The sequence below is a fragment of the Elgaria multicarinata genome, chromosome 5, assembly GCF_023053635.1.
Source record: "Elgaria multicarinata webbii isolate HBS135686 ecotype San Diego chromosome 5, rElgMul1.1.pri, whole genome shotgun sequence".
NCBI classification, from domain to species: Eukaryota; Metazoa; Chordata; class Lepidosauria; order Squamata; family Anguidae; genus Elgaria; species Elgaria multicarinata.
The window spans coordinates 67,146,608-67,162,629 of record NC_086175.1 but is presented as its reverse complement, the minus strand read 5'-3'; the positions used below and the strand labels follow the sequence as shown (position 1 = coordinate 67,162,629).

Here is a 16,022-nt window from a genome sequence, read left to right as displayed (position 1 = left end):
TATAATGTCTGCACAGCGGTGTCCCATTCTGTTCAATGGAGCTTACTCCTACATAAGTGGGTATTATGCATGATATGAAGATAAGATATGCTTTTGTTTCAATGAATACGGTGTTTCTATACTCACAGGAAAGAGGTATTATTATTATTATTATTATTATTATTATTATTATTATTATTATTATTATTCAGAAGAATAAATATTTCCCAGTAAGTTTTTCTTCAAGAAAGCAGAATTGTACAATGATAAGAATGTCATCCTTATTTTCAGTGGTTTGTCATGCTAAAGTACGAACTCTGAACTTAATTCCTGACAGTCTTTGCAAAGATGAAGGTTAAAATAATAGATTACCGTATTTACCGATGAATGACTTTGTCATGAGAATATATAGGACTTCCTGTATTATGGATGGGGTGTGAAACACAAGCAGTTAACAAAAGTCCACTTTCAGTTGTCCTAACTCTTGTAATTATAGACACAACCAGACCACCAAAGAAAGATGAAGAGAATGGAAAGAATTATTACTTTGTATCACATGACCAAATGATGCAGGACATTTCCAACAATGAATATTTGGAATATGGTAGCCATGAAGATGCAATGTATGGGACAAAACTGGAAACAATAAGGAAGATCCATGAACAGGGATTAATTGCAATACTTGACGTAGAGCCTCAGGTAGATATACAATAAAAGTGCACATTTTATGACCGATCCCTGCCTTTATTTTTTTTAAAAAAATGCACTGAATTAATACATTTAAATACAAGATAACAAGGTTTTCTTAATACATGAGCTTCTGATTCTTAAAATGTAGGGGTAGCACTTGGTCTTGCCATTACTACTATTATTATAATTGTTGTTTTAAACCACATCATATTTTTCTCCATAGCTTGAATGTCCACCAGATATGCAGAAGTCAACTATTTCTTCCAGGTGGGCCTTATCAGCTGCCATATTGGTCAGCATGGGGCAACCCACTTTGCTGTTCAAAGGATTGAAATGCCTTTTATACAAATTTCATTCTAATGTATATCTGTGTATCTTAATTATAATATAGTTTATAGATTGGTAAATTGGGAATGCCTTCCTTTCTTTTAACATAGTCCTACATTGGATAAATATAAATTGCGGAATTTATAATGGACAGATACCGTCATTCTAGTTAAATTAAAAGGATGAGCAGAACCAACATCCAAAATACTATCTGTATTTTCCAAATACAGAGAAGAAGAATAGGGAGATCCAGTTAGAGCATCTAGGCAGCATAATGTCATCTGTTTTGAAAGAGAGGTAGGCCATTAAATGAGACGGTAGTTAACTCCTCTCTATAAGAAAGCCTCTGGATATTAACACTACTGGTTTGCTGCCAAAATCTTGTAGAGTGTATATGTACTGAAATGGATTACATAGAGAGATTTTGATGAGCCAGTTCACACATGATGGCCCCATCGCGGGTTCTTTAACCCATAGTGAGGCTGTGGGACATGAGCAGATGCTATTTTGCATTTCCAACCCCCATTCAGGTGCTGTTGTGTCGTGCAAAACCAGCAATTATGGCTTATGCAACCTGGTGCGAACCAAGTCAATCAGTCTCTATTTTTTCGTGCAAATTAATGTAAATGCTATTGTTGTCTCATGTTCTTTCTGCTCTGTAAGAGCATCATACGGGCTCAGATGCACAGCTGGATGAACAATTTTTGATTGGCTTCTGACATAAGAAAGGGAATGGTAGGTCTTCTATTTTAAAATCTAAGTTACTACATGCTGGGCAAAATCCAGCCAGAATAAAAATCATTTAAGACCTATTTATTCAATGGGATTGATTTAAAAATTTATTTATTTATTTATTACATTTCTATACCGCCCAATAGCCGGAGCTCTCTGGGCGGTTCACAAAAATTAAAACAAAATACAATATAAAAGCTCAACCAGATAAAAACAGCAGCAATGCAAAATTACAAATTTAAAACACCAAGTTAAAATTTATTTATAGACTCTTAAAATGCTGGGAGAATAAAAAGGTCTTCACCTGGCGTCTAAAAGCATACAATGTAGGTGCCAAGCGAACCTCCTTAGGGAGCTCATTCCACAGCCGGGGTGCCACAGCAGAGAAGGCCCTCCTCCTGGTAGCCACCTGCCTCACTTCCTTTGGCAGGGGCTCGCGGAGAACAATGCGCTCAACTGCCGCATTGAAAATAATGGAACTTAAAAGTGTTGATTGGATTGTGCTCACTTTAATTTTTTGAAAGGTTTTAGCACACATATATTGAGACTTCTGTACCCCATAGAGATCCCCCAAGTGTCAGGAATTGCTCCCCCAGCCCTAAACCTGTCTGCTATGACATCGTGGCTTTCCCTACATGATCTCTGATCATATGGGAACACTTGGGGAAAGAAGTAAGCCTGAGGGGAAAATGGAGCTGAAGCCACAGTAGAGGAAAAAAATAAGCTGCCAACAGCAGTGAAAACAGGTACTGTTAAGGGGGTTGGGGAAACATTTTGTGGCTCAGAAGCCTTTCTTTTACCCCTAAAATGTTAGTGGGTAAAAATGTGGTGCAACCCTTGAAACGTTTTCACATATAGTCCATGTGTGTGTTGCTGGTTTCAGTGCAACAGTATGAACTGCTGCAGAAAGTTGCAGGGTTTTTAAACTGAACAGCAGCTTGATTTATAGACAGTGGGGATATTTGCATGACACAACAGCCTGTCATGGGTTATTTAACCCATAGTGAGACTGCTAGGCATGCTCAACCCCTGTTCAAGAATTGCCATGTCATGTGAACCTGGCAAGTGTGGTTTAGGGTTAGGGTTAAACGACCCTCACATAATGTGGTGTTTCACAAAACCTTCTGCCTTCTTGGGAGACAATAACGAGGCCTGCTAAGTAATCCATAAAGCTTTATTCAAGCAATAAACATCTCTTCCCACCTGAAGAGAGTCAAATCTCTAGGAACTTCCCCCTAGGCAAAACTAAGTGAGACAATTGTCCTTTCAAGTAGAATGGAAAGCCCTTTCCCAAGATGTGTTAACTTCAGAGAGACTAGTTCTGATGCAGCTTCTGAAGGGATGCCAGCCAGGCTGACTTTCTCTCGCCTTCCTTTAGCTCCGCCCATTTTAGTCTGCCGCGTACTCTAGGATTGGCTAACCTCTCTGTGCTCTCCCCCTCGGAAGAATGTTGGCTTCCCACTGACTGTGTATTATTTGCTCTTGACGAGATAAGCTCTGGAGAGGGTTCACTCCCAGCTGGTGAAGAGCCCGTGAGAGCTTTCTCCCCCACTGGTACAGGCTGGCCTGTTTCTGGCATTGACTCCTCTACTTCAGAGTCTGATTCTGACTGATCACCTGAAACACCTTCTTCCAATCCAGGGGGAGCAGAGCTAGGCATGACACATAACCAGTGATCTGTTTTAGGGTTATTTGAGGGTTGTTTAACCCTTGCATAACCCATACTCACCAGGTTCACATGACACAACAACCCCCAAACAGGGATTGGATATGCAAAGTGGCACCCTTGACTCATCATGGGTTAAATAACCCCATCTGAACCCAATCATTATTTGTTATTATGATATACATAGCATGCAAAGCCCCAGCTCTGCATGTGGGTTTTAACCTTTGTATCCTGGCCATAATTTGCAATAAAATTAGTCTCAGCTCCTGGTTTGCAAAATATCCAGCGTCATGGGTACACAAATGCAGTCATTTGATGGCAAGCAGCAGTCACAAATCAACCACATGATATCCCCAGCTTTTCTGCACAGACACCTCTGAGGTGGAGAACATCTTTTTTTTTTCAAGTTGGGTCTGATAGAAAGACCCTGACCATCTGTTGTGCTTCTCAGTGTCTCCAGAGTCTGATGTGAGGAGAGAACCATCCATCTATGTCAAGACCAAGGCATGCAAGAAGAGTCAGAAGAGGGTTGGGTCAGTGGCAAGGAGAAATGATGGATGGCTCCCAAGCCCAGCTTAAATTGTGGACCCTTGTTCAGTGTAATTAACTTTCTTTGACATTGAGTAATCCTGTTGTCAGAAACAAGTAAATAAAATACATAGGTTAGATCCAAGTGGGCAGTTGGGCTGGCAGAAGCAGGCTTCCCCACCCTCTCCTCACCATGGTAACCCCTCCACCCCCCAAATGCTAAATAGAGGGTCAGGGAACCCCGTTGAATGGGGTAAGCTGTGTTGCATGGAGAAGGCAGAGGCACTGCCAGTGAGTGGAGCCTTTCTGTCAACAGAAGGCAGATCTTCGATCCAACTAATGGAGTTTTAGGTCATTGCAAAGTTGAAATCTCTTATAAGCTTAAAATTCACTTCCAAATGGATCCAGAATCATATGTGTCTTTGTGTTGCTTTTATATGTATTAAAGTTTATACCATGTTCCTCCTCCTAAAATTTCATTTACTTAGGCCCTGAAGGTCCTGAGGACTGCAGAGTTTGCTCCTTTTGTTGTTTTTATCGCTGCACCTACAATTACCCCAGGCATTAATGAGGTAAGACTTGTTAACAATGGAACCTTATTTGTAGAGAACTTAATAGTAGACACAAACAGAGACTTCAATCCAATTGTCAAAATTTAAATTTAATACTCAGGGGAATATCAAAGAAATTTTAAATTTGGTTTTGTTTCTCTGTACTATAATGAAGTTTTAGAATATGTCCATTCATTCATCTTTCTTTCTAAAACATTTGTATACATAATATCACTTTCTCACTACCTGCTTGGTCATACCTTGTTTTAAATCCAACCTTAAAAGAACTCATTTCTAAGGACATGTCTGTACCAGCTAATCTGAACATACATGAGAGGCTCATGAAGTCTGCATCTCATTCAGTTTCCAGTCACCAACTGTCCCAAATTAGAAGTGCATATCCTGGTTTCCTTATAAGAAAGTACCTCTTTAAAGTCTCCTTTAATAGTCTCCTGATTTAGTTGGGACAATTTTGAGCAAATTTACTTGGGGAATGAGAAACAGAGGAGGTTGTTTCCAACTTTTCCAATTCCAGCTGTTTCAAATTTCCTCACACATCTAAAGATTTCACCCTGTTTGTTTGTTGCATCACAGTTGCTAGTATTTACATGGATTTCAAGGTGCACTTGCATATTTTTCAGAAGGGTTTTTAAAAAGCAAAACGCTGAATCTATCATTCCAAAAGGAAAGAAACACCTACTCACGGAAAATGTATGAAAATGAGTACCGACATGAGGAAGCATAAACTGAAATCAAAAGCATTGAAAGAAGATTACTGTTGCAGACATATCCTATTTGACTGCCCTTGATTTCCTTTTTTTTCTTGATTTATCATCTTTGCTTTTCTTCTCATTTTCTTGCACTTGTACTAATTTTATCTAGCTGCCAAAATGGTGCAGAAAGTTGCCTGTAAGTACCAGCTAGGAACCAATAATTCATAGTCCTTATTATTTTAACACTGTTTGAATGTAGATACTCATTTCCAATGTAGCATTGCTTTTACCCATGCCCCGTATCTACTATTACTTTGTTGTGTGCTTTTTAAAGTCAAGAGATCTGAACATGGATCGCCTGCAACATACGATGCATGGAATATTATATAGTGGAAGGACGGGACAAAAGCACCTAATCTACCTTTTCTCATGTGTTAGAGGAACAGGTACCTGTTCTATCCAACACAACACAGACTTCTGTTTCAGTCAGAAAAAAAGGGAAAATGGGTTACACATTTCCTGTCACAGAGACATAGGGCTCATCTACACCAAGCAGTATATTCCACTATGAAAGTGGTATGAAAGCAGTATATAAAAGGCAGGAGCCACACTACTGCTTTATAGAAGTATTGAAGTACACTGCAGGATTTACACTACTGCTTTATAGTGGTACTGAAGTGCACTGACACATCTACACCAAGCATTATGAAAGTGGTAGGAAAGCAGTATATGGTATGTGTCATAGAATCATAGAATAGAGTTGGAAGGGGCCTATAAGGCCATTGAGTCCAACCCCTTGCTCAATGCCAGAATCTACCTTAAAGCATGCCTGACAGATAGTATGCTTTAAGGTTGATTCCTGCATTGAGCAGGAATGGGCCCCAATAGTTGTCAGTGCACTTCAATACCGCTATAAAGCAGTAGTGTGGCTCCTGCCTTTTATATACCGCTTTCACACTGCTTTCATAGTGGAATATCCTGCTTGGTGTCGATGAGCCCATAGTCAATTTAAAAACAGATAACTACATCTAAACAAAACAAAAAACAGCCAAGCCTGTCGAAACTGCTCCAAAGCCAATGGCAACTATAGTAAATTTATCTATTTATCTTCTATCCCGCAATTTCCACACATAAGCTGAAAACATGTTTAAAAAAAACATGTACCATCAGACATATATCAATAGAAACAGCAGAATAAAAATAGCAAATAATCACCTTCTGCCAAAATGACATCAGAGTAGGCGCCAGACATACCTTCCTGGAAAGAGCATTCTGCAGGTGGGGCGCCACAACTGAGAAGACCCTCTTCCCAGTCACTACATGCTGTACCTCAGAAAGGAAGGACAGAAAGAGAAGAACCTCGGATGATGACTGCAATGATCGGGCAAACTGTGTAGTAGAGTTTCGAGCTCTTTCACCAGGATCATGGCTGTCATTTCTAGCTTGATGGAGTAGGATAAACTCAAGTCAGGAACAGGCATCCTAGCACTTTCTTGCATAATTTAAAGTGCACAAACTCCATGACTGATACCTTCATAATCCTGATTCAGTAGTGCAGTATTCAAATTTCCTTTAATAGGTTGAGATAGGATACTTTGTGGTAGGAGTAGCCAAACTGCACTTTGCAATTTTCAGTGAGGCTTTGTATGAGTGCTACATAGCTGGTTTTGCACAGGTTTCAGTGTGACATGTCAGCATGACATTGTGTGTAGAAATTATAAAATAGATAACCTTTATGAATAGGTTGAGTGCAGCGTGGGAAATATTACTGTTACTCTTTGTGGTTGCACAGTGGAGAGAGACCTGGCACGGGCAGAAAGAGAAGATCAGTAGGCACCCATGACCCTTGCATAGTTGCATGCTGGCGTTGTAATAAAAATGGATGGGGGAAATGATGTGTTTTTCTAGGCACAAAATTATATAGCACATATATTGCTAGAAAAAATTATATCCTGAAACAGAAATGCAGCTTCAATGGAAGTTGCCTGTACTGGGCATCCATGCTAAACTGATCATGTAGAAAGGCCCCCAATGTCACCAGGCTATGGCTATGGTGTATTTGAATCCAGCAGACATATATCTCCGTATTTCTCTGCTTTCTGGCTATGTGTGTGTACAGGAGGGCTATGGTACAATAGAAAGTGATGTGGTCAGAATGAAGCGTCATCTGATGTTCTCAGAGCTATTTTTGTGTGAATCTGTGAATGCTAACTGTTGTGGCAGTTACACATAGGCAAAATCAATGAAGAAGAGCAGTATGGATGAGATGGTATTGCAGCTATCAAGCTGCTAATGCAAATTAGCCAAACTAGTCAAGTCCTTTTTGTACATAGCCTGCTCCTATGTATTTCGTGTTCTAAAGCCTAGAGACCAGCCCTCATGTCTGAAAAGACAAGCAATGGTACCTCTGCAATAAATCAGCATTCTGTAAGTTTAGAGGGTTTGTGAAAGTGTGTGCACATGTGCATAAGAGAGGGACTTTGCACATGACTCTGTAACCTTTTGCCAACTCCTGTTTAATATTCTGTAATGCATTCTGGCAGTAATATGCTCAGGTGCCTGAGAGCATAAAAAGTCTTTCAGTCACCACAAATTATCAATTTATTGTGAGTAGAGGAACTCCTGAGTGTGTGCATGGAACTTCCTCATCCATAAAATTTGTCTCATTGATTTAGAAAGAGACCACAGAATTATGCACATGTTCCGTTGTGCATGCAATCTGCTTTCTCCACTGGAATGAATGGGGCAACCCACATGCACTTATCAGATTAGTGCAAGAATCTTCCTTTGGACATAAGACAAACATTTGTGTATGTGGTGTGGTTTCATTCATAAAGTAGCACTCCTGCCTTGTTCCTTCTTTATGCTGATTTGCTTTGCTCATATCATTCCCTGTCCATTTAGGTCTCCCTGAAAGTAGACAAGTGTTCAGCTGTGTGTTGTGATAAACCTAATATTTTTATTTCTATTGTATGTATTAAGCAGTATAACTGATTCAGTGGAATTTGGCATTATTTATTACTAAGTTAAACTAAATTACTAATGAATTCTTATGTAAGAATTTTATTGTGGGGTTCTTTTCTTTGTAAGTAACAAATGCAAGATATGATGACAACTAAATAATAGAACTGCTTCACCCCCCCATTTTCCCCAATCACTATGCAGGATGAATCTCTTCAACGCTTGCAAAAGGAATCTGAAATCTTACAGAGAACATATGCACACTACTTTGATCTTACAATTATCAACAATGAAATTGATGAAACAATCAGGCACCTGGAGGAAGCCATTGAGCTTGTTTGTACAGCATCACAATGGGTCCCTGTCTCCTGGGTGTATTAATCCTCTCACCAGAAGAATTTTATCATTACTGGGAACCACCTCATACATGGAAGAACCTCTTTGTTATTGACCTTGTGTCAACAGGTCTTGGCCCCTAGAGACTACCTAGATGTAGTGTGACCTAAATTTATAATTATCGTCATGTCCTTATAGATAGGAGGAGAAAAATGCTAATTTAAAGAGACAGTATCTTTTTTAATCAGTTCTCCTAAACTTTATTAAAATGTATCTTTAAATATATGTATTATTCAATCCTTTGGAATGTTATATTTTTGGAAATCATAGCTTTTAATTTCAAAGGCCCCTAAAACTGCACAAAATAGATGCTGCTTTCTATAATCTATTTTAATAATAATATGATCTGTTACTTAACTTGGGGGTGGAACACTACATTCTTTTTAGAGTCTGATTTTGTGAATTGGAATAACTTGCTTTCCTTTATTTATTTGAAATTATTAGCCCAATCATGACAAGATCATTTCTTACATTCTAATGGCCTTTCTTCGCTTTTTTTCATTATTTTTAGAATAGCATTTTGAAGTCCTTTCATGTAATATCCGGATAATGTGATACTGTCTCTTTGAAGAACTCTGTAAAACTTATAGAGATTTGAAGTTGGGTCTTGACTCTTAATGCATGTGGACAGTCGCAAGCGTTCATGCTGTTGGTGTATCTGTGTTGAAAAAAACTGTAATCTACAGCAAAGTACATTCCGTTCATGGGGGGAAAGTACCCAAGGGAATAAAATAAAATACTATGACTAAGTTGTAAAACCTATGCACATCCCTTGCATTTTGGGCAACTTTATAAACAAAAATCCTAATTTTTATTAATAATCATGTAGTGAAATGTGTTTGTAATTTTGTCTCAATTTAATTTGTTGTAAAGGTGGGAGGGGAAAAATTACTGGTTTCACCATTTCAGATCTGTGTTGTCTGAGAGTATTAACGTTTTAATTACGTTTAAACAAAGAAATGCTGATTTTTAATATGTATGTAATTGTTTTGAAAAATGCACACATTTTAAGAGAAAATACTGTGCAATGAAGAAACCAGTTTAGGCATTGCGATAAACTAACAGTTCCAAAAGACTCAACCTGCAGCCCTGTAAATTCCTTTAAACTATAAATGACTCTACAGTCTGACCAGTTTTTTATTTTAAATATACTTCCTTTTATGTGTTCAACAATTAAATGCCTTGGGTCATTCATTTCATCACAGGATCCTTTAGGTGCTTCAAAGGTCAGCCAACTCCTTTGTAGACGTTTAGAAAAACGTTCTGGCCATCTTTGCGTTCATTTGCATTAGTGCTTTGATTGCAAGACTTCAAGACTTATGGCTCACTTAGCAAATAAGGGTCGCTTCATACATTCACACCTTTAGCATTATATATGCTAATGACAATGTACTGAAAACCACATGAAATAAAAAAGACATATGGTAGATAGGTACAAATCACAGGGAGCTCCCAATTGGCCATGGCTCCCTGCAGTTTGTACTCTGATGGGGGAACATGTTCTTGACAATGTGTGAAGCAGTCCTAAATTTTATATGCAGAGCCTTAATAAGCAAATATTACCATTTGTTCATCTCAGGGTTATTGCTATTTTCTGATTTCTCTGACTAGCCCTCTGCAAGGGTAACATCTGTTCCCTATGATAGAAGAGGGAGACTGAGCATTATCCATCCTAGTTTGTGATGACTTTGTGAACTTAACCACCGTTTATCACCAGTTTCGATGTACCTTGGACTGTTTTACATTTTTATTATTTAATATGGATTTTTTGCTTTTGTTATTAAATTCCAGTATGTTTTTGAAAAGCGTTATCCTTAACGTTAAAATGCAAAATTGTTATTTACTATAGTTTCAGCTTCTTAAGAACCATTCAGAACTGAAGGTATGTTACCATTCTAAAAGACTAAAATTATTTAAAGGGCATTAGAAGTATTAATCCATTTTAATTCTTCTCAACTTGTAGGACTGCAGTTGGTTGCCATCAGTTCTCAGGGCTAGTTATGGTGATATGTTTTAGATCTCAAAAGTAATGCTAATAATAAGTTTAAAATGTGCTTTGGTAATAAAAGGAGTCAAAAGAACAAAGAGAGCCAGTTCCTCTGGCATCTAGGTCACTTTACACTTACAAGTACGTATTGATCTACGGAAAGATTGTCATCTCCCTTTGTCTCAGCTTTTAATCCATAACACCATCTACATTACAAGCTGGTTTGAATTTCTGAATCTGTCACAAGTTACATTTGCTATGAAAAAGGAGGTCGGGGGAGGGTGTTGCCTTTGATTAAGGTTATTAGGTTGACTTAGGTGGGTGGGGTAAATCTGACTCAGCTTTGCCCACTTGGGTACTCGGTGTGGAGCGGGAGGTCCAGCTCATGGCTTCATGACCTTCATAGCAATCATGGGGCTGTCTCAATTTGTCATTGTCCCAATTCATGAAGAACGATATACCTTCAATTTGGTATTTGCTCTGACTTGTGAGGTGAATGGTTTGAAAATTGCAGTGGGAAGGTAACCCCATTGTCACGATCAGGCCAATTCCTGGTGAGATTTAAACTCACAGAATTACTTCCCTTCTGCAGGAGTGGTGGACATATTCAGATGGTCCACCCCAGGAGATTGAAGCAATCCAATGGAATTCTGAATGCTCTTGAGGATTTTCCAGTGGAGAGAGTTGGTAATCCAGTCAAGGCCCTAGTCTTATTGGAACTGTGAGATGTACCGAGCTATCAATTCTATCATACTTGAGTGTTTTCTCCAGTGCTGTAGAGCCCACTCTGCTCCTGGGAGTTGCAGACAGTGAAACGGGCAGGACATTGGCTAGAGTGCAAATGGTGTAAGACTCAAGGAGCTTGCTCTAGAACACATAATTGTGCCTACCGCATAGTGGTGCAGGCAGGGAAGAAGGCCTAGTTTACTGCCTCCATTGCATCCTTGAGTAGCTGTCCAGCAGAGCTCTTTTGGGTTGGTTAGTGTATTTTTAACATCTCCAATGAATGGAACTCTGGATCCTTCAGGGACCATTGTGACTTTTTTTGCATTGCACTTTGAGGATAAATTATTTATTTGTTTATTGCATTTATAACCCACCTTTTTCCTCTAAGGAACCCAAGGCGGAGTACATAATCCTCCTCCTCCTCCTCTCCATTTTATCCTCACAACAACCCTGTGAGGTAGATTGGGCTGAGAGTCTGTGACTGGCCCAAAGTCACCCAGTGAGTTTCCATGGCCGAGTGGGGATTAAAACCCAGATATCTCGACTCCCAGTCCAACACTTTAGCTACTACACCACACTGGCTCAACTTGGGTGAACATTCTTCAGAACTGCATAAGATTTTTGTGGGTTATGAGTAGTTCCACAAAATAACTGAAGAAAGTGTTCATGTGTTATGCAAAAGTACCATGTGAGTTACATAAATTTATTTGCACAATTCCATTGTTTCCAGATGAAAGCAGGGAAACAAAAGTCTTTTAAAACAAACGGCCTTCTGCAATGGGTAAAATCTAGCAGGGCTATGGAGATGTTTCTCCAAATATGATTTTAGTCATTACTTAAAACCATTTAAAATAAATGTGATGTGGGTGGGTGAGTGGCAGAGAAGCCCCTAAAATTATATCACATGTCTATTATGCGGGTGCATACATGGCAATACACCTTATGGAGGGGGCTTTGAGAACCTGTCATTTGCGTAAGGATGGCTAAAAGCATTTCAATTATATTTTAAGTGCCATACATTTCCATAAAATATTACACCAGTTTCAGTTGTGCAGAATAAGGTGAAGGATCCGATTGGGGAGACAGCTCCCTTAAAATATTATTGGACGTTATATGTTAGGAAACATTTCCACACAAATTAGAATTTTTGATTATTATTTTTGTCAAGTACCTTATATCATAAACAGAAGATGTGTCGGGGGCAGACTTTCAGCATGTCTGATTCGAGTAAGGGCCACTCAAATAGTGTCAGATTTTATGTGTCACAATCTCCTCCCACAGATTTCAATCAGGTATAGCATGATGTAAATCAACAATATTTTTGGTACTATGGCCCAACTGCCCACAAGTTGCTTAATAACTCATTTTTCTTAATATCAATGTAGAAAAGCCCATTGCTGCAAAGACTGGAACATCTGTCACAGGTAGAAGGAAACAGTCATAGGTTCCTGTGCTGGAGCAAGAGTGAGAAACACTTAGTTCTCCAGATGTTTGGGCCTACAACTTTCATGATCCCTCACCATTGTCTAGTCTGGCTAGGGCTGATGGGAGATCAAAATATCTATAGGGCCAAAAGTTGCCCATCTTTGGACTATCACCTTGAGTGTCTCCTTGATTGAGATCATTAGAGCTTACCTGTATTTTTTCACTAAAGATAAAATTGATGGTTTTAATAGTCCTGATAAAGAATGAAACTGTTACCTTATTTGCATGCACCTATTGAACAAAGCAAGTCAGTGTGGCTGGTCTTCCATCATAGACCTGAGGCTTTGTTTCCAGTTGGAGTGAGAAACTTTACAGTTATTACTACTTTTAAATGTGTCTCTTGAGAAGAAAAGGGAGCATCTGTCCAGAGAATAGCACTTCAAAGAAGAAATGAGAACATTAGCATGGTGAGTTATTGTATTATTTTGTAATATTCTGATTTCAACTACTAGTTTTCAGTTTACTTGGTCTCCTGACGGTGGCTGTAATTAGATGTTTCTTTGCGGTACCCATGAAGAAAGAATTATGTCTGATACTAAAAGTGAAGTTAGGACAGTTATCTTTGAATGCCTACCTGCATGCCATATTTTTTTAGCTGTGATACATACAGCAAAGCAATGACAACCCCTTTTTCTAACCCTGTGGCTGTTGTTGCTTTACAGAAAGCATGTTAGAATACTTTTTGTGAATTTTGCTTATGAAAAGATTAGAACAATTGTTTTCTTTTCCTAATCTGGTTCACATTCTTAATAGCTATTTATTGCTTTATTAAGAAATTTATAGCCTGCCAAAATAAAATGGAGGGGGCTTTCACAACTTTAAAATTAAAACATTTAAAATTAAATTACAGAACAATAATAGGGAAAAATAAAATGGGTTGGATCCTAATTTAGGCATATGCACCTGGGCTGGCAGGAGTGAAACCTCTGTTCTCTCCCCAAAGCAGCTCATTTAGCCCCATAAAAATGCTGCAAAGGGGGTCAGAGGACCTTGATGTGGGGGACATGGAGGTCCCCCAAAATTGGGCGGAGGCACCACCCATGAACAGACCCTTTCCGTCAATGAAAGCGGATTCTGAATTTAACCCCTGGTAAAGCAGCATAAATCCAGTTTTGGTTCATAGTTGTTGTTTTAGAAGTTATTGACTGGGTTCACATGATCACAGCAGGGGGAATAAGCTATAGTGGAATGCCGGAAAAAATAGTATAATTGCTCTCATGGGTCCAAGCTGCTGTGTTGTGCAGACCTGGGTGGCATGGCTTGTTGGAGTGGGCGGCAACCCTCAAATAAGCCATCGGCTGTTGTTGGGTTGCTGCCCACTCCCAACAAGCCATTCTGACCAGGTTCGTACAACACAACAAGCCACAGTAAGCTGGGTGCCTGTGGGCGCCCTGCAAAAATGGCACCCATAAGCTCCCAGCTCAATGCAATAGCCCCTGTGCCTAAATTAAGCCACAGTGGGCAATTGTGTCATGCAAATCAACCCACTGTCTTTAAAAGCCGGGGGAGGGAGTGGGGAGAGTCTCCATAGGCACGGCACCACCACCAAGATGCAAGATGGTGCTCCCTCCAATTGCCAATCACCACAGCTCATTTGGTAGGGTCAACAAGAAAAGGAAGCTCCAGTGATAGCGTACTGTACAGCCATGCTGAGGTGGACAAAAGCAATCTTTCAGGTACCATCACCCCAAGCCATCTATTGCTTTAAAGATCAGCACCACTATTCAAATTGTACTCAGAAACTGCAGCACACGAACACTTCCATTTTTATTATTCTTACCTTCATTTTGAACTCACCTCAAAAACAACTCAAAATACCACTGGGATTGGAATAAGAGGGTACACTGCAACAGTAGCTAATTTAGTTGTCTCGGACCTTGTTGTAATCTCTAACTATGCCTCATCCCAAGGAACATTTGTGCCTATGTCCACATCTACTCTGATCCCACCTAAATGCATTCCCATGTGTGATACACAGAAACATTAAAAAACCAATTTCATTGGATTAATCTCATTCAAGTTTGGAAGATAGTTCTCTTTGTCATGTTGCAGCTAATGGCCTTTAATTGGATGACAAATAATGCCATCCATCCACTTCTGAAAAACGGATGTGGTTGATAGACCTCCCTATTAGCCAGTGTTTCAGTGTTCTTGCATCATGTGGCTGCTGCACAAAACAGCAGCCCCACTTCTTTCCTCCCTGAAAATTTGTAAGTAAAAATGCATGATTTGATGTAATTAGGTTGGTTCAGTGTGGCTATTTCACGAACAGAATGGACTTTTCCATCAGAGAACAGACAGAGACCCAGTGGAGGCTTCCCACCAGAGAGAGGCTATGGGTATTTCCTAGGCACTTAGAAGATTTGGGGCCTAAGAACATAAGAGCCATGCTGGATCAGACCAGGGCCTAATCTACACCAAGCAGGATATTGCACTATGAAACTGGTATATGGTATGTGTCAATGGGCCTTTTATATACTGCTTTCGGAGTGCAATATCCTGCTTGGTGTAGATTAGGCCCAAAGGTTCATCTTGTTCAGCACTCTGTTCACACAGTGGCCAACCAACTGTTAACTAGGAATCTCCTAGCAGAACATGGGTGCAACATCACCCACCCATGTTCCCCAGAAACTGGTGTCTATAGGCTTGCTGCCTGATACTGGAAGTAGCACATAGCCATCAGGAGCAGTAGCCATTGATAGCCTTCCCTTCCCTTCTTTTAAAGCCATCTAAATTGCTGGTCCTCACTACTTCTTGTGGTAGCGAATTCCTAACTGTGCAATGTGTGAAGAAGTCCTGGCCTGTAGGACACAAATCTGCATCTGTTACTTTATATCTATATATGCAAATTTAAAAATAATTATGAAGATTTATTGGGATTTCACATGAGACAAAGCCAGCCAATTAGATTCTTGTCCAAGTCATCTCAAATAAAATAACTGAAGAATTTAATTTACACTCTGCTCAGATCATCTCAAGCATATATATGGGAAGAGATGGGAGAGGGAGGTTTTGCAGCATGTGGGGAGGACAGAAGCCTTTCCCTCCCCAGCAGCAAGCCCCTTGTATGGCAATAAAGCTGAGATAAATCGCTTCAACTGGCACCAATGGACACTTAGGTTCCTGTGAAATAGATTTGATCCCAGGCCTAGCGTCCGGGGGGGGGGGGAGTATTTTTCATCCATTTCCCCTTCCCCCTGCAGTCCCCTGCACTGCTTCTCATGCTGTCCTGCACGTTGTTCAACACTTTGGAGAAGCTTTTCAGTGAGCTGAGGGGAAGG

At 39.7% G+C, this 16,022-nt stretch overlaps 1 protein-coding gene across 9 annotated transcripts in view; it reads left to right on the top strand.

Moving 5' to 3' along the window:
- The window catches only part of CASK (calcium/calmodulin dependent serine protein kinase), a 171,894-nt gene extending 161,546 nt beyond the window's left edge, over window positions 1-10,348 (top strand). For all 9 annotated transcript variants that reach the window (XM_063126548.1, XM_063126546.1, XM_063126543.1 and 6 more), the window contains 3 exons: window positions 476-678; window positions 4,411-4,494; window positions 8,352-10,348. In XM_063126548.1, the coding sequence (XP_062982618.1) occupies window positions 476-678; window positions 4,411-4,494; window positions 8,352-8,528 (464 nt within the window). In that variant the 3' untranslated portion in view covers window positions 8,529-10,348. The remainder of the gene's footprint in view (window positions 1-475; window positions 679-4,410; window positions 4,495-8,351) is intronic.
- The last annotated feature ends 5,674 nt before the right edge of the window (window positions 10,349-16,022 follow it).